The sequence below is a fragment of the Aethalodelphis obliquidens genome, unplaced genomic scaffold (assembly GCF_003676395.1).
Source record: "Aethalodelphis obliquidens isolate GAN/ISIS:26980383/991018 unplaced genomic scaffold, ASM367639v1 scaffold58, whole genome shotgun sequence".
NCBI lineage: Eukaryota > Metazoa > Chordata > Mammalia > Artiodactyla > Delphinidae > Aethalodelphis > Aethalodelphis obliquidens.
Genome location: NW_020838002.1, coordinates 8607139 through 8634428, shown reverse-complemented (window position 1 = coordinate 8634428; position 27290 = coordinate 8607139). Strand labels below are relative to the sequence as shown.

The 27290-nt window shown below is 40.0% G+C and overlaps 1 protein-coding gene across 6 annotated transcripts; it reads left to right on the top strand.

The window, feature by feature from the left end:
• Window positions 1-178: 178 nt before the first annotated feature.
• Window positions 179-27290, top strand: TUBD1 (tubulin delta 1). 6 transcript variants are annotated; one of them, XM_027087249.1, is made up of 9 exons: window positions 179-357; window positions 1177-1392; window positions 2985-3132; window positions 3923-4139; window positions 4866-5097; window positions 9777-9941; window positions 16763-16903; window positions 18256-18439; window positions 25626-27290. In XM_027087249.1, exons 2-9 carry the CDS (start codon window positions 1221-1223, stop codon window positions 25684-25686), a joined length of 1320 nt encoding a protein of 439 aa, XP_026943050.1. In that variant the 5' UTR covers window positions 179-357; window positions 1177-1220; the 3' UTR covers window positions 25687-27290. The 6 variants fall into 6 exon arrangements, with proteins under 6 accessions (XP_026943050.1, XP_026943048.1, XP_026943049.1 ...); XM_027087247.1 differs by lacking the exon at window positions 25626-27290 and adding an exon at window positions 20646-23794 and having other exon boundaries at window positions 181-357; XM_027087248.1 differs by lacking the exon at window positions 25626-27290 and adding an exon at window positions 20646-23794 and having other exon boundaries at window positions 181-430.

Here is a 27290-nt window from a genome sequence, read left to right as displayed (position 1 = left end):
CGAACCGTGGGCAATGAACATGCGTAGAACTATCGCTGGGAGCCAGGTACTGGCAGAAACATGCGCAGAAGCCCAGCCGAAGCCTCGCTCGGAAGCCAGATCATGCGCATTCTCAGCTAAAGCGTCTGATGGACAGTGAGCATGCGTACCATATCTGAAGTTGATAAATTGAAATTGAACATGCGTAATTAACCTTTCGGAATAGGAAAAAAAACCCACAACAAATCTCGTCGTCTGTGGAACATGCGCATTCGTTCTCTGTAATGTTTTTGGTATTGAAAGTGAGCATGCGCATAATAAGAAGGTTGCCACTCTGAAGTTTGAACCGGACAGAAACGGCTGATCCTGAGGCTGTCAGTGAGTGGGGTTAATGGGGAACTCCTGGGGCGGCGTAGAAAGGGAGAACTTGGCTTTGCTATTTACTAGTGCAGTAAGTATGCGAAAGTCGCATAACCTTTCAGAGCCTGTTTCCTTCTCTGTAAAATGAAAATAACGATACCTGTTTTTGTAAGGTTGTTTGATAATTGTTAAGTACAGAGTCTGGCTTACAAGCCACAGCTCTTTCCAGTGCTGCATAGACCCGGTGTGAGGTCGTTACCAAAAATTGTCTCTTTTCAGTGTTAAAAGTAGTGGATACTTCCTCTAATATTTCATCTGGTCTTTTTTTCCCCAAGCTTCGTCTTCCTTGCTGTCCTATCTGAGCTAAATACAAAGACTTTCTTGTGTTACTGTAGTTACCAGAACAGAAAGGCGATTGGTGGAGAAAGTCATTATTTGAAGAGAGAAAATTAATGTTAATTAAATGTGCTACTGTTGAGCTCACTTCTGCATTCGCTCTGTCCCTGTGGTGTGAACTGTACACTACGAATTCCTTTAACCAGAATTTGTTTTGTTTGTTTTAAATGCATGCTTAGGAAAATAGCGATTACAAATGAGATTTTGGAAACTATTGAGCTGTGTATGAATGGTTTTGCGTAGAGTAACCCTGAATCCCGAAACCAACTTCCTTGAATGATTGGCTCCTTAGACAACATAGCTATTGTGTCTATAACACCATAGACATATATAGTACTTACAAATTATATTTTTCGTGATGTATATTCACATATATGGCATTTTATTTGTTCTTTATTGGTAATGTAGTGGCTCTCAAAGACTCTATTTTTTCTATTACAGGTTGCTCACTGTTTTGGGGGAGTAAGCCTGGTTTGTGTCTCAGCATGTCAATAGTAACAGTACAGCTTGGTCAATGTGGCAATCAGATTGGTTTTGAAGTGTTTGATGCTTTATTTAGTGACTCACACTGTCCCCAGGGACTCTGCTCTAAAAGGGAGAATGAGGCATATCAAGCATCTTGCAAAGAAAGATTCTTCAGTGAGGAGGAAAATGGAGGTATGTGTGGTCCACAGACCTCTCCTTTACTCTGACATAACCAGCCTCTTCAAGGCCAGGCCCTCCACGTGGTGTCTGAACCCCGTCCCCTTCCATCTTACTACGGAATGATTTTGCTCTCAGCCCTTTGTTTCTATCTTAACGTTTGCCTCTCCAGTGACATCTTCTCCTCAGCACGTGAGCATGCTCAGATCATGCCAATCTAAAACCAACCAAACAAACAAAACTTAGCTCTTGACTATAGCTTTTTTCCTTCCTCATCTCTTTGCCTTCTCATCTAAGATTCTCAAAGGAGAACCCTCTTTAACCAACTGTAATCCTACTTCTGCTCTACAATACCACTGAAGCTGTTCTATGAAAAATTCCCAATGATCTCTTAATTCCTAGAGCCAGTAACTGTGTTTCTTTCCTTAATTCACTTAACTTCTCTACCATATTTGATAACATTAACTATAAAACTCCCTCCTTGAAATTCCTTCTGCTTAGGCTCTGAACTTTTCTTCTCCAGTGGTTGCATCTCAGCCTCTCTTCTGTCCTCACTTGTATAGTTCTCTCTGGGCAATTTCAGTGACTCTCAAATTTTGCTACATCTTTTATACTAGTGACTCTCAAAACCTCTAGCCTAGCATCTCTTCCAAGCTGCAGACTGATTAGTGAACATCACCTGCGTCTCTCATGTGTCCCTCAGACTCAACATCTCCATACCCAAGGGCATTCATTATTTTTCCTTTAAAACTTAGCTCTGACTGCCCACATACCATCAGACATCAAGATCTGCGTAGTTTACCTCCTACTCATCTCTTGAAACTCTTCTCCCTTTTCCATCTTCACTTTCATTGCCTTAGTTCTGGCTCTTGTCCTTTCTCACCTGGACTGTTTCAAGACAATCCTCCTGAGTTTCCCTGCCTGGTCTCTTGTGTTTATCACATCTATCATCCACACTACCGTATTAAAAAAGACATCTTTCCTCCCCTGCTTGAGCATTTTCAGTGGTTTCTCATTGCCTAAAAAGTAAATTTCAAGGTTTTTAGCATTGCATACAAGGACTTCCAAGATCTGAGCCCTGCCTGCTTTCTCTCCCCATCCATCACTTCTTATACCCCCTCTTTCTCCATCTTCTGCTTCAGTAATCCTGAGATGCTTTTTTTGCCCTTGGTATTTTTATACCTCTGAATAAAAATACTACTCTGTTAGTGTGGATTTGCTGTGGGTCATATCACATCATACTGTGATTAAGTGTTGATGTATTTTATCTCTCCCACTGGTCCTCCTAGGGCTGGATTGATGTTGTCTTTGTCTCTGTGTTCCCAGCACAGTACATAGCACATAGTAAGCACTCAACAGATGTTTGTAGACTTGACCCAGTCATCATTTTAGCCCACGTTTATTCAACCTGCCTAGCACAGTGCTAGGCATTATGACACATCTGCATATACCTGCTGCTGCCCACCTGAATTTCTAAGCAGAAGGAAAGTTCTTCCTATCCTCAATCTTTGATTTTTTTTTTTTTTTGGACCTAGAAGTTTATGCTCTGAGTTAACCCAAATAAGCCACGTGCAATATTTTTCTTTTGATTTTTTTTCCCTCTCTAGTTCCAATTGCTCGTGCTGTACTTGTTGACATGGAACCTAAAGTTATCAATCAAACACTGTCAAAGGCTGCCCATTCTGGCCGATGGAAATATGGCCAGCATTCATGCTTCTGTCAAAAACAAGGTTCTGGAAACAACTGGGCATATGGGTAAGAATAATTCCTCATGATTTTCAGTTTAGATACAGCTGCATAGTTGATTAATAGTATAGTTACAACTGCACAGTTGATATACCAAACACATAATTTTGAAATTGCTGTTTTAAAATGTAGAGTGTGACTTCACCCAGAAGACGCTCATTCTGTCTCGTGTACATCTATGCTTAAGGTTCAGGTAATGATGAATCCAAGGATCTCTTGCAGCAACGTTTTCTACTTCTTCACTGTTGTTCTGCCAGCTAACTTATTGTCAATACAATATCTTTGTCTGGCAGGTATTCCAGTTAATAGGAAATATGCCAAGGCAGTAGTATTGCCTAGTGTTCTTTGGAAAATTCCAATGCCTAGGGCTCACTTCTAGAAATTCTGGTTTAATTGGTTTGGGATGAAGTCTGAATGTTGGGATTTTTCAGAGCTTCCCTAGGTGATTCTAATGTGCAGCAAAGTTAGAACCACTGCTTTAGGAGTATTGTTATGAATACTGAATATTATGTTGTACCGTAAACTTGCAGAACTACCTGGTAATTGAAGTCTCCAGCCTAAAGGAATGGACTATAAAAGAGAATTTTCTACTCTCAGTAAATTTACTCTCCTAGCGGTCCTATTCACCTGTTAAAAATATTTAACTTGTGTATCTTAAATTTCATCAATCAGGTACCTGTACCTTTCTTAAGAGTTAGTTCACTTCCATAGGTTTAAAAAGCCTTTGCTATCCTATATCTTTCTCTGCATTCCATCTCTGGTTAAATTGAAAGGTGTTTGTTTCTTTTGCATTGCATAGATACTCTGTTCATGGACCTAGGCATGAAGAATCTATAATGAACCTAATCCAGAAGGAAGTGGAGAAATGCGATTCTTTGAATGGTTTTTTCATCATAATGAGTATGGCCGGAGGCACAGGATCAGGGCTAGGAGCCTTCGTTACACAGAACTTACAAGATCAGTACTCAAACTCTTTGAAAATGAATCAGATTATATGGCCTTATGGAACTGGTGAGGTATGAACATGTCAATTGAAAAATTTATATTTTGTATTCTTTGCAGTTAAATGTAGGTAAAAGATTGATCTCATCCTTTCTTTGGAAATGTTAAGTTACTGTGTAAGGAATGATTATACAATATGGTACTTTCATGTACAATTCATTTAACTTTGCCAAACAAATGAGGTGTCCTTATTCATAAAAATTCCGAAGAAGACAATTGTGCATCTTCTCTCAGGAACCCATTCCTGGTTCAGTCCCTCTGGCTACAGCATGTAAAGCAGGGACCTTGGCCTCATCGTGCCATTGCCAACCTTCAAAGAATTTTCATTTCTTTCCATTGAAAGGAAATTTCTGTATAGGCCAATTTCCTATTGATCACCCTAGTAGGAGAAATAATCAAACAGAGGTGAAATAAGTCAGTATAGGAAATGATGTAGGAAGAAAGTGTGATAGTAATAGTCATCATTTATTGAGCCCTTACTCAATAGGGGCACTGTTCTTAAGTGCTTTACTTGCATTCTATCATTAATCCTTACAACTCTAGGAGGCTGGTATAATTATTATCCCCATTTTACAAACGAGGAAACTGAGGCATAGAGAGATTAAATAACTTGTCAAAGATCTTATAGCTAGAAAGTGAAAGAGCCAGGCTTTGAACCTAGGCAGGATGCCCTTAGAGTCTACCCTCTTAACCACTGTTCTCTCCTGCCTTTCTTATCTTTGACCTTTTTTTTCCTCCAGGTTATTGTTCAGAACTACAATTCCATTTTGACACTTTCTCACTTGTACCGATCTTCAGATGCCCTCCTTGTTCATGAGAATGATGCTGTTCATAAGATCTGTGCGAAACTGATGAATATCAAGCAGATCTCCTTCCGTGATATAAATCAAGTCCTCGCACATCAGCTGGGAAGTGTGTTCCAGCCTACTTACTCTGGGGAAGGCTCATTTCACTACAGAAGAAACCCACTAGGTATTTGTCCTCCTTTGTGCTACTCGTAGAGAAGTCTGATGTTCTGAAAGCCTGAAGGTTGTTCTTCTATGGCTCTTCCCCTCTGCCTAAAGATATACTCAGGTCTCCCTCATTTCGAAAACCTTCCCAAAGAGCAGCTTAGCTTTATTGAATTTGTTTCAATATTGCTTCTGTTTCATGTTTTGCTTTTTGGTTGCGAGGCACCTGGGGTCTTAGCTCCCCCACCAGGAATCAAACCCACACCCCCTGCATTGGAGGGCAAAGTCTTAACCACTGGACCGCCAGGGAAATCCCCTTTTTTTTGTTCTTTAAAAATAACTTTGAGATATAATTCACATACCATACAACTCACCCATCTAAAGTGTACAATTCAGTGTTTTCTAGCATATTCACAAAGTTGCACAACCATCATTTTCATCACTCCGTACAGAAGTGGTTCTTTTTTCAGGTTATTTGTCAAGTGGTGCTTTATCCATTCAAATCATCTAGATGCAGAGGACTCCGTAATCTATACCCCCAGTCCTACTCTCTTTCCCAAATAGTTGCCTATCCCAGTTTTCTTAGTTGCCATCTGCTTCTTCAGATTTAGCATGTTCTGAATGGATTCATCATTTGCTTCCCTGTCTTCACTCCCCAGCCCCCTCTTCCTCAATTCCTGTCACCTGGATTTCTCCCACTGTCCTCATATCTCATCAGTATGCTCAGACTGTTGGTACCATCTCTGCCAGCTGTCTGCATTCTTCCCTACTTCCCTCTCTCTGATATTGGTTCACTTGGTCAGTATCTCTCAACTAATATTGCATACTCCCCCTGAATACAAAGTTCTCTTTATTCTCCTCTCCCTCTCCCTCTCTCTCCTTTTTTTTTCCATGAAAACCAAAGCTCACATCTACGTGGACACTCCTGGCTTAAGGTGGTCCTATTACTGCTTTCCTTCCTGTTGCCTGCTTCTTCCCCCTGCAGTCAATCCGTCTTGCACACTGGCCCCAAATGAGCCTCCCCAGTGCACAGATCTAATCCTGTACTTTACTTAACCCTTATTCTATGGCTCATGCATTACCTGCCAGATTTGTCATAATTCCTTATGCCCTGAATCCTAACTTTCCGTTTTCATCACCTTCTGCCACCTCTGTATAGATTCCCCACCTACTTTTCATCCTGTCTCCACTTTTTTCTTCAATCTGGTACTTCCCTGCCTTGGTCCCTTTGCTCAGTGTTCCTTCTTCTTAGAAATCACTTCCTCCTTCCCTTCTTCACCTCTACTGAAACCTTACTCTTCCTGTAGGGTCCAATTCAAGTGATAATTTTTCCATAAAACTTTCCTACTGAGACCTTTACCTAAAGTAACCCTTTTTCTCTGAACTCCTGTGGCATTCTGTATCTCTTTTATGTCACTTAATGTTTTCTGCCTTTATTATTTCTTTAAGTGTGTTTGCTTATCTTTAAAAGTAACACACACACATTTATTCAAGGAGTACAAAAGAATATGCAATCAAAAGTAAATCTCCCTCTGGCCCCTTCCCAGATGCTGCACCATGTGTTTCCTTAGAGGATCTGTCATATGCATGTTTTATAGTCCCTACTAATTTGCAGCTTCCTTGGGGACATGTGTCTTTTTAATTTCTCTGCATTCCACAGTACTTACCATATTGTACATCTGTTCATTCAACCAGTAGTTATTGGCTTCCTGCTATGTGCCAGGCACTATGCTACATGTTGGGGATTCAGTGGGGAACCAATGCAGACATTGTGTTCACATTAAACAAATAATTACACTAAGAACATATAATTAAAAACTGAGTTAAATGCTCTGAAGGAAAGGAGTACAGATCCAAGAGAATGGGTCACGAAGGAACCAGACTTAGGCTGACGAGGTGAAAGAAGGCTGCCCTGAGGAAGTAACACTTGAGCAAAAAGCTGGATGAAGACTTGGAGTTGACTAAGCAAAGGGAGGGAGAAGGGAGTAGCATGTTGGGGGAATAGCATGTGGAAAGACCCTATGGCAGAAGGAAGCGTGGCCCTTTCGGAAGAGAGAAATCCAGTATCACTGGAGCACAGAGAATGGTGTGGGGGATGATTGAAACCTGAGGCTAGAGCGGTGAGCAGGGGCCGACCTTGCAGGTCCTTGTAAGCCATTTAAAGGCCTCCTCATTAATCTCAGAGCAGGGGAAAGCCACTGAAGGATTTTAAGGAGGTCGTTGGCATAATCACCTTTATTTTTGAAAAATTCATTGCCTGTGGAGAGCTGGTTGGAGGTTGAGTCTGCAGGCTGGTCCAGTTGTTCCTTGGGGAGATTGTGATGAACTCGGTGAACTGCCCTCAGAAAATCCAAGCCATCAGTTCCATGAGCGCTCTCTTGACTCCCACTACCATGTACAAACTATAGGGCACTGGGTCCACACTTGCCCTTCACCTTGTGTCACAGTGGGAGAAGTATCCTGCTTCTATCAAAGGCCAGCCTCTCGCTTGGGTTCTGGGTCCCATTCCCTCTGTCTTCTCAGGGACTTAATTCCTCACTCATCTCTCATCCTCACATGTCATTAACCCTCTTTCCTGGGTCGCTGCCATTACAACGGCTCTCTGGCATCTTTCACACCAAAGAAGCCCTCCCTTGACATCACCTCTCGTGATTTCCCCACTTATCTGTCATTCTTTAGAACCACTGTCCTCAAAGGGGCCTCCATTCTCCCTGTCCTCATTTCTTCACCATCTATTCACTCTTCAACCCACTCTGATCTAGTTTCTCTTCCATCACTTTTCTAAAGCTGCTTTTCTTAATAGGTCGCAAGCATGTTCACATTGTCAAATTCACTGGCCCGTCCTTATTTTATCTCAGTAGAATTTGGAATGGTCGATGCCTTGTCTTCTGAGTCTCCTCTTCGTCTTTTGTGACAGCCCCTCTCCTGATTTCCCTCCTTATCTCAATGACTATTCCTTTTATTCCCATTATTTTCCTCCTTCTTTGGCTCCTCCGTTTCCTAAGCTCTAAATGCTGGTCTTGAACCCTCTCCGAAGGTGACTGACCCAGTCCCATGGCTTTCAACACCATTTGTTTTCTCCAGCTGGCCAGTTTCTCTCCAACTCTGACCAATTCCCTAAGCTCTAGATGTCTATATCCAGCAGCCTTCCCAACATCTATGTGTACACGTTTCATGGTCGTCCCGAACATAATGTGTCTAAAACAGATCTCTTAGCTTTCCCCCAGAAGAAGCCTGTTTCCTCCTCGATCCTTCAATTGCTCAGTTTTAAAAACTTAGGTCCAGGGAATTGCCTGGCGGTCCAGTGGTTAGGACTCGGCACTTTCACTGCCATGGCCCGGGTTCAATCCCTGGTTGGGGAAGTAAGATCCCGCAAGGTGTGTAGGAATATGCTATAACAAGAATTCCATAGACTGACCGGCTTATAAACAGCACAAGTTTACTTCTCACAGTTCTGGAGGCTCAAAGTCCAAGATCAAGGCACTAGTAGATTCAGTGCCTGGTGAGGGCCCGCTTCCAGGTTCACAGATGGCCGTCTTCTCACTGTGTTCTCACCTGGCACAAGGGACGGGAGACCTCTCTGGGGTCTCTTTTATAGAGACCTCATCTCCCAAAGGCCCCACCTCCTCCTGATGCCATCACCTTGGTGGTAAGGATTTCAATATATGAATTTTGAGGGACACAAACTGTCAGTCCATAACAGGGTTTGACAAAGTCAAGAATGGTTAAGATGAGAGTGGGTAAACAAGAACGCTGGGGGGGAAAGCAGATTTTAACAATTAATTTGTGCGTTAGTCCTCAGGAATTACTTGCTGACTGCTGCTTGTTTATGCATGCTGTGCAATAGGATTCAGCTCTAGGTATTTTACAGAAGAGGATTCTTATGTTTAGAGGAAACTCCATTAGCCACAGGATCAATTTGTGCAACATTTTGTAGATGTTTGTGTCAAAATTTGTTCTTAACGTTAGGACGTAGGATATGAGTTTGCACTCAACGTTATCATAAAATTTAAATTTCATGTTATGGTAGAAGATTTTTCTTTCTCCTCTAGGTATTTTATATAAATATATAAAAAATATATAAAATACATAAAATATATGACATATTAAAAAGATAAGAATATTTTAAAAACATATAAAATAAGCTCTGAATGAAAAACAAATTAGCCTTTCTCCTTAATTCTGTTTCATTACAAATACAAGGTTCTAAAAATAGGTGTATTCCTGTGTTCAGGAGTTACTAATCCTGTCTTCTTTCCCAGTAAAGTTTGATGTTAAGAGGTTCTGATTATTATTTAACCAGATAAAATAAATAAGAGATCTAGGAAAATTTCTAAGGGACTATTGAGTGAACACTGAATGACAGACAATAAAAGCATATTACGTCTCATGCTTATTTTGTTTTCCTGGGGTTTAGCTAGATATTTCACTGACATTTCCAGTTTCTTAGCTAAAAAGAAATTCTCGTTTCCTTTTGGCAAAGTGTGTTTTTTCCACTCATGCTAAAATAGGCGCCAAAATCAAGCAAGTATGTGGTCTTTAATAGACATCGTCTCTGAAATTGTATTTACATTTTAAGCAATTTTGGCCTTGGAGGAGAAAACACATTTGGTTCCCCAAGCCATCAAATCATGGCTGTGTATGAGTCAGTGGAAACAACGTGGAATTTAAAAATTTAGTTCAGATTTTTTTTCTTTGCAGGAGACTTAATGGAGAATTTAGTTCCCCATCCAGAATTCAAGATGCTGGGTGTTCGTAACATTCCTCAAATGTCTGAGAATTCACTGGCGTACAGCACATTTACTTGGGCTGGCCTCCTCAAGCATTTGAGACAGATGCTCATTTCTAATGCGAAAATGGAAGAAGGTAAAGGGTATTTTAAAAATATGCAGCCCACAAGCTGGGAAAAATGCCTCTACTGGAGTTCTCAATATAAACTGGCTTGATCCAGTTGAAATAATGGTGCCTTCTTCTGACCAGGGAGGCTCCTGCAAAAAACTCACCAGAACATCCGGGGAGGATTTCTTAATCACTTCACAGTTTCATTTCTCAAAAAAATTTCAGATGAGTGTGACATTTATTTTTATTTTATTTTTATCAAAGTAATATATGAACATAGGTTTTTTTAAAAAAATCAAGGAGTCAGAACTCACTTAAGTGTCTATTTAAATCTGTCCATTGCGTTGTGTGTAAATTACATCTCAATTAAAAAAAAAAAGTCAAGTAATTGTCCAGTATGAGTTTATAATGAGGAAGAGAACAGCCTATTCCACACTTCCCCTCAGCCCAGCAGAAACTGCTTTCAGTGTTTTGAGATGTTTCTCCTGGAATTTGCCCCCATATTTCTAAATATCTTGCATATTCCGCTATTTGTTTTATTTTCCAGGTTTAGATATTATCAGTTGCCTTCCTAGCATGAAGTTGAGAACTGAATCTTCTTAACACCCCCCTATATACACATCCACACACCTTTCCCTCCCTCCTCCCAATCTAGTTAAAGCATACTTTTGGGTTAGATCAGTTTTCATTGTCTGTGTTATTTTTGCTATGTAGATATTATTCATAGTTGAGCCATGTACTGTATACACAGATCACATTTTATTTCATGTACAGTTTATTTTTTCCTCCTAGAGTTAATAGTTAAATTTATTTGGTCGATATTCTTTGTACCTATTACAAATTTACCCCTAAACTTTTCCATAAAAATGAAACCCTTCTCAGCATGTTCAGACCTATCAATCAGGTAATCTTATTACTTGCATTATCTGCTTGGAGATATCCCTTCCGGAGGACTTCACCCTGCTGTTCCAGTCTGCACAGGTTACTCTCCAGGCTTAATAAGCAGCCAGCACTGGCATCTCTGCCTCCTTCTTTATTCTAGCCCGTTTCCTAGATTTCAAATCTTCCTCTTTCTGGGTTAATTCCCTCATGGATAGTACCCTCCAGGAGCTTCCTAAGAAAGAGTACAGGGAAGGTAAAAATTTTAAGGCTGCAAATGTCATTATCCTACTTTTATATTTGATTGGCCAGGATTCGAGGCTGGGAATCATTTTTTACTCAGTGTCTTGAAAGCACTGCTCGATAGCTTCCAGCTTCCAGTGTTACTGCTGAGAAGTCCCCACTTCAATCTGATTCCTAATCCTGTTTTATTCTCTCTTGTATCTTTTAGGATTTTCTCTTTGTCTCTAGCATTCTGGAATTCCTTAGTGTGGATCTTTCATTTATCTCAGTACAATGTAAACTTTATGAGGGCAGAGATTTTTGTTTTGTTTACTGCTGTAGTTTCACAGCCTCACCGGTTTTTAGCCTTTCCTGAGCAGAAACCTTCTTCTCGGATGGAGGGTGGGGCACTCCCCCTAGTGCAGGAGTGGGGAAGGGTCTGGGGCTCTCACTGCCTCTCATACAGATTTTTAACTACTCCTCCTTTAGAAGCGCCTGGCCTGCTTCCAGGACCTCCACTGTGGACAGAAAGTTCAGATTTCCCTGGTTGCTAAGTCAGTAACCATTGGTTCACTTGCTTTCCAGCTTCCAAATTTTTGTTGCCATTATTTTCCTTCCATTTTTTCTTGTTTATGCCTTTTAAAAAAATCCCTGTGTTGTTAGTGAGATTTGGGGAGTAAACTGGTATGTTCAGTCTGTCGCATTTAACTGGAAGTCACTACTATGTACTATTTGGGGAGCATATATTTTACCACAAATTACAGTAAGTTAGGTTTCAATACTATGAAAGTGGATTTCCTCTATATTTACTTGTACTACCTTACAGACTTTAGATCATAGTGCCTGACGTTTGGAGAAAAGTAGAAAGTTCACATCTTAAGTAATGCTTCCTGAACTTTTTGGCCACAGGACCTGTTTTTCTGGCAATACCTATTATCAAGGAACACAGTGTTCCTCAGGGTACTGTAAGACGTGGTGCTCTGAGCCCTCTTAGGTCGATAAACCAGTTTGTTTAGTCATTTTCCCATATAGGAATTCAGAGTGTCACCATTTTTTCACAGTTATAGAGTTTTGAACACTTAAATGTTTTCATATAAATATGAACATATGAATAAATATATTTATGTCACTAACCAGGTTGAAGGATATAGTTTGAAAACTCTTCATATGTTATCAGAATGCTGTCTATGAAGATTGACCCCATTAAGATCATCATCAGCCGTGTATCTGTTTCTACATGTCCTATAGCAACAGGAGGAATGAGTGGCCCAAGGGGGGCAAGGCAGAAGTTACAATGTCTCTTATGACCTAGCTTTGGAAGTCACATACCATCATTTTGCACCATCCTTTTGGTTGTTAAGGTCAGCCCTATCCCATGGGGAGGGGACCACACAAGGGCCTGAATACCAGGTGGCAAGGATCATTGGAGTTCATCTTGGAGGCTGGCTACCACCCTCTGCCCTCTGTCCCCTAATGAATCATGTCCTCCCATTTGCAGAATGTACTTAACCCTTCCCAAGCACCCCCAGAGTTAGCACATCAGCCTATTAGCACATTCTATTAGCACATCAGCCTAAAGTCCAGAATCTTGTCATCTAAAAGCAGGTGCCAGTGTGGATTTACTTTCCTCAGGTGAGATTTCCTGGGTATAGCTCTTTAAGTACACCCCACCCCCAACAGACCATGGTGGAACAGGTGTAGGATTTTACTTATTTATTTTTAAGTTTAATTTACAACACCTTATTTTTAAAATTTATTAGTTGATTTATTTTTTCTAGTTTGGATCAATTTATTTATGTGAGGACTAGAGAGTCAAAGTTCTAAGGGTGTATATAAACAGACTTTAAAAAATAAAACTAGCATCACATTATATGTATTTTTTGTTCTGCAACTGTCTTTCGCCATAGTATTTTGTAGCCTTCATTCCAATTCATTCATTTAGACATGCCTTATTCTTTTTAGTAGCTACATAGTTTTCTACCATATAGGAGCCCTAACTTATTATATGCACATAGATTAAAGAGTCAGGTAATTCTACGAAGCTGGTTGTTAAAACTTTCAGTTCATAACCTTCTTCTATTGTCTCCTTCCCAGAGGTCACCACTTTTCAAAACTCTTTCGCTATTTCTTTTACTGTTTTTATCTATTGCCATTTACAGATTTTTCAATGATTTAGGTATTACCTATTTACTTCCCACCATGGAGGGTTAGGATTTAGCTTTTTTCCAACACTGGGCCCTAAGCTCTAAAACACACTCTAGACAGGCTCATCCTTCTGATATGGTAGTAAGTGTCATCACTGGGTTAAATCGATATTCAGCTTTACATTATCATGACCAAGTAAATGCTATTCACAGCTGAGCAACAAAATATCCTGTGATTACTTTTCCCTTCCTGTATAATTTTTTTGTTTTCTTTGGAGTTAATAATTACCTTGTTTTCTTGTTTGCTTAGTTTTTCTATGTACCTGTCAATTATTCAACACTGTTTCTCTACTTACCTAAATTTTTTCTTGATATACAGGCATACCTTGTTTTATTGCACTTTGCAGATACTGTGTTCTTTAACAAATTGAAGGTCTGTGGCAACCCTGCATTGAGCAAATCTATTGGCACCATTTTTCCAGCAACATTTGCTCACTTCACATATCTGTGTCACATTTTGGTAATCTCGCAATATTTCAAACTTTTTCCTTATTATTATATTTGTTATGGTGATCTGTGGTCGGTGATCTTTGATGTTACTATTGCAAAAAGTTGCTATTGCTGAAAGTTCAGATAATGGTTAGCATTTTTTAGCCATAAAGTATTTTTTAATTAAGGTATGTACATTTCCTTTTAGACATAATGCTATTGCACAATTAATAGATTACAGTATAGTGTAAACATAACTTTTTTTTTTTTGCGGTACGCGGGCCTCTCACTGCTGTGGCCTCTCCCGTTGCGGAGCACAGGCTCCGGACGCGCAGGCTCAGCGGCCATGGCTCACGGGCCCAGCCGCTCCGCGGCATGTGGGATCCTCCCGGACCGGGGCACGAACCCGTGTCCCCTGCATCGGCAGGCGGACTCAACCACTGCGCCACCAGGGAAGCCCATAAACATAAATTTTATATGCACTGGGAAGCCAAAAATATTTGTGTGACTCACTTTATTGTGATAATTTACTTTATTGCGGTGGTTGGAACCAAGCACACAAAATCTCCAAGGTCTGCCTGTATCCAAGTATTCTGTCAGTTTCATCTTCTTTAAGAAATCTCCCCTAGAGCCTTCTGACCTGCTTCAATCTAGTTTTTTTTGCCCTCTCCAGCCAGTGTACATTTGTCCTTCTGGATATTCTATTTGCCTGTCTGTTGTGTTGGATATTCTGCTCAGAGGGTTTACACAAAGCCCCAGTGATCTGGGGGAAGAGGAGGGAGGGGACATGGTTTTCCTGGTTTGGTATGTTTCCTGCCCTTACCTCTGCCTGGTGTTCTCCAGACTAGAGTCTCTCAGTCATATCCTCTCCAGAAAGTAAACCTTTAGTTTTCTGCTAGGGTGGGGAAGAGGCAGTTGTCATAATAAACAGACAAGTTTAGCAACATTCCTTAAGCAGGAGTCAAAGGCAGATGTGCTTTACATGGTTGCAAAGCCAGTTTAAGAGCCAGTGACTTAGTGTTTTCATGGATTCCCTTAAGGAATGCCGCACCACCTACTTTCTGGAGGCACAGAGCACAATAATGTGAAAACACATAGGCATCATTAATGCTGAAACAAAGAGTGATAAAGTCACTGAATGTGAAAAAGTTTTAGGAAAACCTTAAGTTATTTCGTTACATATATATTTTTATATATGCTCAAGAATGATATATGATTTTTAAAAATATAAACTTACTCTAAAAGAACTCTTCAATAAGTGTAAAATTTAATAATCTAAGTGAATAATTTAATTTTTTTTCTAATCAGTGGTGACTTGGATGGAAGGAAATATAATATTGTGGATTTATACCCCTTTTTTGTTACATGGATTGTAAATATTTTTGTCCATCACTTTTGTCTTTTGTATGGTATTTTTCACTATATGGAAATTTTACCTTTTTATGTGAGCAGACCTGTAAATCTTCCTTTATAGATTCTGAGCCTTACCTACCCCAAAGATATAAAAATATTCTCTAGTATTTCCTAGTATTTTCATAGTTTTATATTTAATATTTAAATTTTAACCCATCTGGGATTTATTTATTTAATTTTTATTTATTTGTTTATTTATTGGCTGTGCCGCACAGCATGTGGGATATTAGTTCCCCGACCAGGGATCAAACGTGCCCCCTGCAGTGGAAGCGTGGAGTATTAACCACTGGACCGCCAGGGAAGTCCCTATTTTTGTTTTAATAAATTTATTTACTTTATTTATTTTTGGCTGCATTCGGTCTTTGTTGCTGTGCGCTCTAGCTGCGGTGAGCAGGGGCTACTCTTTGTTGCGGTGCGCCAGCTTCACATTGCAGTGGCTTCTCTTGTTGTGGAGCACGGGCTCTAGGTGCGCAGGCTTCGGTAGTTGTGGTACACAGGCTTAGTTGCTCTGCGGCATGTGGGATCCTCCCAGAGCAGGGTTCAAACCCATTTCCCCTGCACTGGCAGGCAGATTCTTAACCACTGTGCCACCAGGGAAGTCCCCTCTATTTTTGTTTTTGATCATGTATGTATATTTTTAAAAAATAAATTTATTTATTTTTGGCTGCATTGGGTCTTTGTTGCTGTGCGCAGGCTTTCTCTAGTTGCAGCGAGCGGGGGCTACTCTTTGTTGCGGTGCACGGGCTCTAGGCATGCGGGCTTCAGTAGTTGTGGCATGTGGTCTCAGTAGTTGTGGCTCACAGGCTCTAGAGCACAGGCTCAGTAGTTGTGGCTCACGGGCTTCAGTAGTTGTGGCTTGTGGGCTCGGTAGTTGTGGCTCGCGGGCTCTAGAGCGCAGGCTCAGTGTTGTGGCCAGTGGGCTTAGTTGCTCCGCGGCATGTGGGATCTTCCCGGACCAGGGATCAAACCTCTTTTCCCTGCATTGGCAGGCGGATTCTCAACCACTGCACCACCAGGGAAGCCCTCAATTTTCAATCCTATTTTTGCTTTGTGTTTCTACATCCCTTAACATTTTTATATGTATTTTGTTTATTTGTTCATAGAGACATACAGAGTGAAGTTCAGTCTTTATAGGTGGATAGTTCTATGAATCTTGACACACTTAAACGGTGTAACCACCACCACAATTGAGACAGAGTATTTCCATGTTCCAAAAAGTTCCCTCACACCCCTTTGTAGACAGCCTCTTTCCTCCACTCCAAGTCCCAAGCAACTATTGACCTGAACTTTATTCCTATGGTTTTGCCTTTTCCAGAACGTCCTGTAAATGGAATCAAACAGGATGTAATCTTTTGAGTCAGGCTTGCTTCACTTAGCATCAGGCTTCTGATATTGATCCACATTGTCACGTGTGTCAGAAGTTACTTTCTTTTTACTGCGTTGTAGAATTGCATCCTTTGCACCTACCACCGTCCTTTAATATTCGATGAAGACTATTTCATGCCTTTCTCAGGACTGAGTAGTTTGAATCACTTTAGGTCAACCAGATAAGAATGTTTAAATTTTTAGAAGAACCCCACCCTGCCACAACTTTTACTTATCAAATGGAAATTTATATAAAATACACATACTATAATACATCTTTCTCTTCTTGTTCAAGGCGATTTGTAAAATCTCTTGCTCTTTTTTTTCTTTTGGTAGGTATTGATTGGCAGGTACGGCCTCCTTTATCAGGACTTCCTACGCGTGGTAAAATGTCTCTCAACAAGGAGTCTCATTTTAACACTTCCATTGCTAACTTGGTCATCCTTCGTGGGAAAGACGTACATAGTGCGGAGCTGGGTAAGCAAAGTTAAGGTGAAAATTAAGATGTACGTTTTGCACATGTACATGGTATGCATGGTAAAAAAAAAAAAAGAAAAGAGAAAGAAAAAAAAGAAGTCCCTGAATTTATTCTTAAAGAAAGGAAAATAATAACTCCATATTTTAGTAACAAAATGTAACCATTGTATCAGTAAGTGTGTGACTGGATACCAAAATAGATGTGGTGTAAACAAGAGGACAAGTTTAATTCTTTCTTCCTGAATCTGGTTGACCTGTCATCCTCACCTCGTGGCTTTGTCCTTAGTGCAAGGCATCTGTTTGAACTTCAGCCATCAAATCACATAGGAATAAGCAAAGAAGGGCAGGCCTGGTCCTCTAGGGTCACACACCACACTTGTGTTTCTATCCCTTCGACTGGGACTGAATCATGTGCCACATCTAGCTGCAGGGGTGGCTATGAGCACAGTTAAAATTTGGTGGTTCTGTTACTAAAGAAGAAGGGGAGAACAGGTATTGCAGGACAACTAATGGTCTCTGTGACAAGCATTGGTACAACGTTTTCAGGAGGTTGAAAGAGCAGTACTCTTCTTAGCTTTCTTTGTGTTTCTATGGCAAGTCTCTGGGATTATATTATCCTTGTCTGATGATTCCAGCAGCATCCAATTGGCTGCTTCTAGCTGTGATATAAAGAAAATCAATCTCATCCCTGTAATACCTCTTAAATAAAAAACTAGTAATAATTAAAAAGAGATCAAGTCAATCAGATGGTGTACTTTCTTCATTTTAGATTTTAAAATGAGAAAGTTAATAAAAGGATATATAAAGTAATCTAACCTCCAAAAATTTACCCACAGCAAATGATGCAGGTACACAGAGGTGTAAAGATATTCACTGCAACATCTTTCACACTAACAGAAATGTGGGAACAACCTAAATGCCCAACAATAGGAAATGTGTTAAAGAAATTATGGTATATTCATAGAAGCTTTTAAAAATATGAGTGATATTTACTGACACAGAAAAGAGGTTTACAACATATTGGTGAATGAAAAATGCATATTACATAGGGCATGTATGTAAAATTATAGTACAAAAGCGGGTCAGCAGACTGTTCATAGTCTGTCTCTGGGTGGTAGCATTTCAGCTGTTGAGTTGGCTTTTAAATTTTCTTCTTAATAAATACTTTTCTGAATGGTGTGGATTTTTTTTTTATGATGAATATGGATCATTTATCCAAAAGCAATATAAAGCTAGTTTCAAAGAGCAAAACAAAAGATTTCTGGTAAAATGGATACAAAAATATCTGTTTATTAATTTGTTTCAAAACTGATGATTTATGATGTAAACAGTGCCTTGTTATTTTACCCTAGGAGCATTTAAAGATCCAGCTCTCTATACTTCCTGGTTAGAGCCTGTTCATGCTTTCAGTGTGTGGAAAACCCAGCGAGCCTTTAGCAAATATGAGAAGTCTGCCGCGTTGGTCAGCAATAGCCAGTTCTTAGTAAAACCACTTGACACGATTGTGGGCAAAGCATGGAATATGTTTGCTTCAAAGTAAGTAAAAAATAAATCTACAAACCTTTCCTAACCTTAAGCAGATAATATAATGTTAAAACACTAGGCAGGATCTGGAGTGTCTTAGTCTGTTTGGGCTGCTATAACAAATAGAGCATAGACTGGGTAGCTTATAAACCAAAGAAATTTCTCGAGGCTAGCATGTCCAAGATCAAGGTACTGGCAGATTCAATGTCCAGTGAAGACCAACTTCCTGGTTCATAGGTGGTGTCTTTTTGCTGTGTCCTCAAATGGCAGAGGGGCAAAGGAGCTTTCATGGGCCTCTAATCCCATTCATGAGGGCTCCACTGTCATGACCTAATCACATCCCAAAGGCCTTACCTCCTAATATCATCACCTTGGGAGTTAGGATTTCAACATACGAATTTTGGGGGAACACAAACATTCAATCTATAGCATGGAGTAAGTACTTTGTAGGTATGAAACTTTGGGCACATTACTTCAGGTTTCATTTCCTTTTTTGTACAATGGACCCAAAAGAGAGGATATATGTGGTGAGGATTAAATGAGATGATAATGTAAGAAACCCTTAGTACAGTGCATGACTAGTAAATGCTCAATAATTGTTCCATGGTATTATTGTTGTTGTTGGCTAAACGAGTAGTTTCTTTTTAAAAAAATTTACTTATTTGGGGCTTCCCTGGTGGCACAGTGGTTGAGACTCCGCCTGCCGATGCAGGGGACACGGGTTCGTGCCCCGGTCCGGGAGGATCCCACATGCCGCGGAGCGGCTGGGGCCGTGAGCCATGGCTGCTGAGCCTGTGCGTCCGGAGCCTGTGCGCCGCAACGGGAGAGGCCGTAGCGGTGAGAGGCCCGCATACCGCAAAAAAAAAAAAAAAATTTACTTATTTGGTTGCACCAGGTCTTAGTTGTGACTCCAGGACTCCTTTAGTTGCAGCTTGCTGGCTTCTTAGTTGCAGCATGTGGGCTTCTTAGTTGTGGCTCACCAGCTCCTTAGTTGCGGCCCACAGGCTCCTTAGTTATGGCAATGGGAACTCTTAGTTGCGGCATGCATGTGGGATCTAGTTCCCTGACCAGGGGTCAAACCCAGGCCCCCTGCTTTGAGAGCACAGAGTTTCATCCACTGCGCCACCAGGGAAGTCCCTAAATGAGTAGTTTCTAAATGAAATGAAAGTAAAGTAGAAATTTCACTATAAGGCAGGGACAGTAAGATAGTTTTCCAAAATAAGATCCTTGAGAATGGAAGAGATCCTGATCTTGCTCAGTAAGAAACATTGCAAGTTCAACTCTACTTGGTACTAAGAAATGTCTGCTTGATTACTAAGAAATGTGTTTGTTATCCGGTTCCCTGACCTCTGCCACAATTACTTAATGTTAAAGCAGAATTTCTCAAATCATTGGGTAAGCCTGTACTTTGATTAGCTAGGATTCCCAAGGGCCCCCCATCCTGCACATGGCCATTCCATAAACCCCTACTCCTCAGGACTGTGAACTCTGTGTCCTCTGTTGGTATAGTTCTCGTCCCACTCTCATTAAATGGTAGCAGCTATTATTTCATCAATTTAGTTCATGTCTGCCCTTGATATTCTTTTTAACATGACTTCTCCTGCCTCAGAACATTTTGGGGGACTGGAGGTATTAAGAGGATCACCTGGCATTAGTGAAAATTAAGTGTTGTCTGAAAAACACTTGGGAGGCTTCACTTCATTCCTAGAACTGGACCAATGTGTTTCTACAGTTTCACGCCTTAGATAAAACTTCTCAGGCACTTCTTAAGAGTTTATATTGAACACAGTCACCTCCTGTAGGGTGTTGAATATGTGCTGGGTAGACAGCCAAATCTGAACATGCTTCTTTTTCCTATGTGCTGCTTCTTTTTTTTTTGGCCATGCCGTGCGGCTTGCAGGATCTTAGTTCCCCGACCGGGGATTGAACCCGGGCCCTGGCTGTGAAAGCACCAAGTCCTAACCACGGGACGGCCAGGGAATTCCCCTCCTATGTGCTTCTTATTGTCACTCTCTTGGACACTAAATAGACAGGGAGCTTGACACAAACTTTGAGAGTTTGCTAACCTTTGGAGTAAACATTGAAGCAAAGGCAAGACTTTTAAAAGAGTCTGCCATCTGCACGTGTTCATGAGCTAGGAAAGGTCTATTTATTATTTGATTTTGAGTTATTCGTTTGCCTGAGATTTTTATTTCATATTTTCTGTTTCTTTCACCAGAGCCTACATTCATCAGTACACAAAATTTGGAATTGAAGAAGAGGATTTTTTGGACAGTTTCACATTGTTAGAACAGGTTATTGCTAGTTACTGCAACCTCGGATTTTGAACAATGGGGAAAATTTACCTTAAGTCATTTTTGGACTAAAGTACTTGCAATACTACTTTCTCCGTAAGGTTTTTCAAATTCCTATCTGCTAATGTAACAAGGTTAAATGCTGATTCCTTCTCCATACTATAGCCACAGAAAAGGAGAAAAACCTTTCATGTTTTCCATGAAAACATCTACTTGAAATTTTCCTTTGTAAGAAAAAATATTGGTACTTCTTTAAAGAACTTTGGGAATACTTTGCTGAGATGTTAGAACTCTAGAACTATCAGAAAAGGAAAACTTCCCTCTTTATTCCAAAAAGCATTCACTAAGTATGAGCTAAACTTTCATAGCACAATTTTAAGCTAAGAAATCGCAATTCCGTATTTAAATATATTCATCTTTGAAGTGAATGTTTTGAACCATAAGAGGGAGCTGTTGTCAAAAGCTACAGGGTGAACATCTATTTTTGAATATTTTATTCTAAAACGGTAAGATTTTCCACTTTAAGCAGCTATTTAAAAATAAATGTCAGGACTTCGTTAATAAACGTTATATCATGCTTAAATACAAAAGTAAATAAGCAAATGTTTCCTTTGTTTGCTGTTCTTAAATTTTCTGGGCATCAGAAAATTGGGTTTTTCTTTTAGATCTTAGAATGCCAGAGCAGAGACTGATTTTATTCAACCAGTGCTTTAAAATTACTTACAGGTATTTAGCTGGTGTGGAAGACGGTTATATTCTTTTCGGTAAAAGGGGTAAGAGCTTTCGCCAAAATTTCACTATGTTGAGAAAATTACCACCAAGTAAATATTGTCCTAGATGAAACTGACACATACAGATGTTGGTTTCATTCAGAAGGACAGAACACATTTGGAAATTTGCAACTGAGTTTGAGGGGAATGGGGTAGTTCAATAAAACACATCACATGCAATGTATTAACAAATGTAAAATGGCAAACAAATAGGAACATTTTGCCCTTTCTGCCAAATCTACCAGTGGTTTCTTCCTTTTCTTTCCATATGGAAATGATTACCTTTTTGCTGTTTTTCTTATCAACTGTTGCTATGATTTAAAATACTGAACCATATCTTATTTCTAAGGAATGTAAAAAGTGGTCTGTTCAACTGCTAAAAGGCACACCCACTGCTGTATTTTGTTAAGCCAAGAATACTAGAAAATAATGAGATTGTAATTTTTACAAAATAAAGTTAAAAGTAATAGTTTAGCATTGCAGAGATCCAAAGACTGAAACAGTTTCCCGAACTAAACCAGCATTAATGAAGATCTGTAACCAAATTACCTCACTAGGGGGTAGGCTGATTCTGAGGAACTTTGCTACAAGTTAAGCTTAAAGAAGGTTGTAAGTTGAAATCATTTTATATTTGAGAAAAGCATGCATGCGGTACCAAGTGGGACAAATATATTTCTAATTTGGCAACTCATGGAATCAATGGCAGGTGACTATTGGAAGTAAGCTCCAATTAGAAAGAGCCATTCACTTATGTGAGTTGACCCTTTCTTATGCACGTTATTGTTTAATGCACAACTGCATTATTTGGTGTGTGTGGATACCTAAATATTTGCAAAATTGTTTTAAATGTTTACATTGAAATTTTTTTCTTGTCTATTTGGAATAATATAAAAGTGTTTGCTATTAGAGTTGTGATAACTTAAAAATTAACACAAAGAAGTTGATGCCAAAGCTTCAAAATAAGGGGTGGCATTGGAAATGTACTTTGATTTGTGTGGAGATAATGGCCAATCAGCCAGGACAACATTAGAATCATAACTTCCTGGGCATAGAGAGCCAAAAGCTTTGAACATGTAATTTCTTAGATTACTGGGTAACTGGCGTACTATGTGTCACTCAGACATTATCCCACACAGCCAAGATGCACCTCTATAGGCAGTGAGTACAGTATAAATTCAAACTGTTTCTTATTTTCAAACCTTTTCGTTCTCCCGCATTTGTGCTTTTCTTAAGAGCTCTTTAAGCGGTAGAACCTGTTTCTTCCCATTCATTCCCTCTTGCTTCTAGCTTTGAGTACTCGCCCCGCAACCCCTCACCACTACTATTCAGTCAGCCGACAATCCCTTTCTCCTTTCTTTAACCTGTCACTTAGAACTCAGTAAGTGTGCCTGTGATTCACTATTCTCAGTCCCTTCATTCATTCAACCAGTATCTATTCACTGCCAGGCACTGAACAAATGCTAAGTATATGGGGATCAATACCACAAAGTCTAAATGAAGAAGCTTACAATGTACTTAAGTTTCTTTCCATGCCTGGTGCTACGATTCTGGCTTCCTAATTATTGCTTATTATCTTGCCCATGTCCATGTTCAGTTTTTTTCTTTTTTTACAGTAAAGATGTGGTACAAGGTAAAGAACCGTGAACTGGGACCTTTAGTCTAGGCTTTAAATTTGTCTGAAGCCTCCTCACTGGCTCTGTAGACTTTACTGTGCAGTGTACATACCAGTGATTCTTCTCCTGACCACCATGTTTATCACACTTGCATTCCTGTCCAAAATTTTGTTTTAAAACATGCTCCATATGTTCCCATCCCACTGTTCTCTCCGCATGAGCTCAAGGTTTGGCAGTCAACCCTTCCTTGTTCTTCCACCTACCTTCCAAATATGGCTTTGCCCACTAACTTGTCATTTTTGCAAATAATCAGTTATTTAATTTAAGAGATATTTGCTCATCTGTATCAATCACATTGTTTCCTATGGGTTTTAGGAATGTGAGCTAAAAAATCTGGCTTTATATTTTTAACTAAATAACTTCCTACTCCTACACTCTGAAATGTCTCAGACGATGCAATGTCAACCTTATTAATAAATGGAATCCCATTTCCCCTGGCAGGAATGTTAAGATAAACAATGTAAATATTTTAAGTTTCTGGAGAACGCAGTGTTGGGTCAGTGTTGCAGAAGATATGGCATTCAAGGGAGAAGAGGGAAAAGAGAGAAAATCCTAATCATTTAGACTCTAGGGAGCCAGTGAAGCCAGGGAAGAGATGAAAAGGAAGGTCAGGGGAACTGATGATGATTCCCAAAGAACTGCTAATAGCTTATAAGCATTTAAAAAAAAAAAGAAATACTCGATGGTTTTTGAATTATGGACTTTACCTAATGATAAAAAATCTAAGACTAGCTTACAAGATAGCATGAAAAGAAACAAGAAGCTAAATTACATGTCTCTTAGCAAATAATTCTATGTTACCTGAATTTTTCTCCTTTGCCAATGATGGAGCCAATACAATGGATACTTTCATGGCTCTCTTGTCCTATGAATTTAATTATTTACATGGTAAGTACACAGAAATTCAAAGATTTTTGTCCAGTCTTTTTGTCCAATATTGGCTGTCCAATAAGGTAGCCATTAGCCACATGTGGTCAGTAAGTGTAAAATACACACTGGAGGGCTTCCCTTGTGGCACAGTGGTTAAGAATCTGCCTGCCAATGCAGGGGACACGGGTTCGAGCCCTGGTCCGGGAAGATCCCACATGCCGCAGAGCGGCTCGGCCTGTGAGCCATGGCTGCTGAGGCTGCGCGTCCGGAGCCTGTGCTCCGCAACGGAAGAGGCCACAACAGTGAGAGGCCCAAGTACCGCAAAACAAACAAACAAAAAAAAAAATACACACTGGATTTTGAAGATAATACAAATAAAATAATGTAAAATATTAATATCTTAAATCGTGGAAATGATATTTTGGACATAATAAGGTAAATAACTTATTCAAATTGGTATAATACCTGTTTTTTTTACATTTTAAAGTATGGCTACTAAAATTTTAAAAATTAGATATATGACTTGCATGATATTTCTATTGGACAGAGCTATTCTAGACACTCAGGAGCAAAATCCTGGGAATTGTAGAAACTGGAGTTGAACAAAGCTTATCCTTACTAGGTGAGAGTTCATGGGAACATGATAGTAAGAAACATGACATGAGGCAGAAAGATGGAAGTTTTCCTTTTTTTAAAAAAAGAAGGGCCTTGCTTAAGCTCAGCTCCTGTGAACAGTATGAAAGAGGCAGGATATGAGCTTAATTCCACAAACATCCATTGAACACCTGCAAGTTAAGACACTGTGCAAAGATGGGGAAATAAAAAAACGAGGTAAACCTGGCCCCTGCCCTTTAGGAGTTCACCATTTGGTATATTCCTTGCTGCAGATCATATGCTTGACTCATGTAGAGACTCTCTGTTTGTTGAACAGATTAATATAAACGTCTGAAAAACTGTGGAAGAGACGTAAAGCTGCAAAACTACAGACACACAATAAAGCCTATTAAAGGTCCCATATTAGCAATAGATCTCACAACTATTAGATGAAACTAAGGACCTGGAAATGTAATTAAAAATATTCTGCTTCTGAAGTCATCTTATATAATTAAGAGCCACTTAAGGCAATATAAATTCAAACAATATATTAAAAGAGAGTGTACAACTGCCTTTGTTTGCAAGTCCTTGCCTAAAATCTAAATTCCTGGGCTTCCCTGGTGGCGCAGTGGTTGAGAGTCCGCCTGCCGATGCAGGGGACGCGGGTTGGTGCCGCGGTCCGGTTAGATCCCACATGCCGCGGAGCGGCTGGGCCCGTGAGCCATGGCCGCTGAGCCTGCGCGTCCGGAGCCTGGGCTCCGCAACGGGAGGGGCCACAACAGCGAGAGGCCAGCGTACCGCAAAAAAAAAAAAAAAAAAAAAAAAAATCTAAATTCCTTGTCCTGGAATTCTAAGCCTTCTAATGTTTGGCCATTCCCCCTCTCCCACTGTTTCTTTTCTGTGTGCTGTAGTAGCCAAAGCTGACAGAAATGACTGTTAAATGTGGTTATGAGAAACACATAGATTCATCTACATGGTTATGTTTAATTTTGTTCAGTAAGGACAGAGGTGGAACTATCACTAACCTGAAGATACAGATGAGAGACACGCCCCAATGATCCTGCCTGCCCCAGCTCTGCCCCCACTGCTAGGATCCCAAGACCAAGAAGAATGGGAGGCTCCGAACATTTTTGAGCAGGACTCAAAGGACACGTGCTAGATTTCATAGTAATTTCTTTGGGATAATATCTTAGGGGATTTCCTTCTTTTTTTATATTATGCATTTCTTTGGCTTGCATTTTTTTTTAAGCAAAGCCATAAAAAACCAACATAAAGATAAAATAACTCAAAAATGATTTTTCAAAGGACGTTAAGACCTGGAGACAGTTTGAAGAACGGAGGAATAAGTCAAATGAATCAGAAGGCAGCAACAAGGGGTGGAAGTAATAGGCATCCTCATCGTTCTGTAAACTATCACAGAAATAGGGTGTAGGAATTATAGGATGCTCCAGGGGCAGAGGAGGAAGGGAGAAGTTAAAGATAGCTTTGGGGTCCTACTGTCTCAACATGTTCTTCTAATGAACATTGCCTACTGCAGGGAAGACTAGTAAATATATCAAACACAAAGTCTGGGAGCAGCCTGAAAAGAGGTGTATAAAGTAGGAAATCATTTATGTATGAAAGAACCTTTTATTTCTTCCTTGCAGAGACCAGGGATGTCTTTTATGCTCAGACAGATTATGTTTGAAGAAGAAAATGCAGAACATCTGCAAATTTCTTTGATCTCTACATTTTTCTACAAGCACTATTTTTCAGCTTCCTTTTTTTTTTTTTCCTTCTAAAATTGTGCAAAGTACTCGCACACCTGTGCTTTTACCAGATAGGCATCTTATTTTGTCTGATTCCATCAGAAAGCCAGGAACAGTCACACCCCAAATCTCAAAGGCTTCAAAAACTGTGGACCTTCTTGAGAGTGGAATACTCGAGTTTTGTGCCTCTCTTCTCTACCAAAGGATTATTACAGAAGTAAATCTCTCTCCTTCTGAACTCTGGTGCTTCTGGTGAATGGTATGATTGTGGTCATATGTCATTTATTCTGAACTCCTATCCAGCCAACTTCAATAAGCGTAACTCACTTACTGAAACATGTAAACAACCCCGGCACCAAAGCAGCCAAATGGAAAGCCGCCTTTACCACATGCTCTAGAAGGTGTAATAAAGCCGTGACTCTGCCTTTTGGCTTGGCAAAGGCAGTTGGGAGGACGCCCTCGTACTTACTTGGGAATACTAATGACATCTGGGTTCTAGGTGGCTGCCACTGCTGTCTAGGCTAGCACTACTGGAATCTTGGACTCTAGTAGAAATATACAGGAAATCACACTGCCAAACTTTTCTCCTTATAAAGACAATCTATCCAGGAATTACCATCCTCCCAGTTCTCAGAGGGAGGAGCCATTGGCAAAGCAGGCAGGATACAACTGTGGAGAGGAATTTTAAAGCAGTTTCCTGTGGCTCCAAGGTCCAGTCACAGTGCCATTCTTCAAGAACAGTGCTACATAACAAGGTGAGGCTTAGATGATCACTTACAGAAAAGTACAGAGGACATACTACTCTAGAGAATTCTCTGAAAAGTCAGGTTAATTCTCTGACAGGGAGTGGTTTGAAGAGTTAGGAGAACTGACATACACCCCTATACTAGGCCCCACCATTCTATTGGTATCTT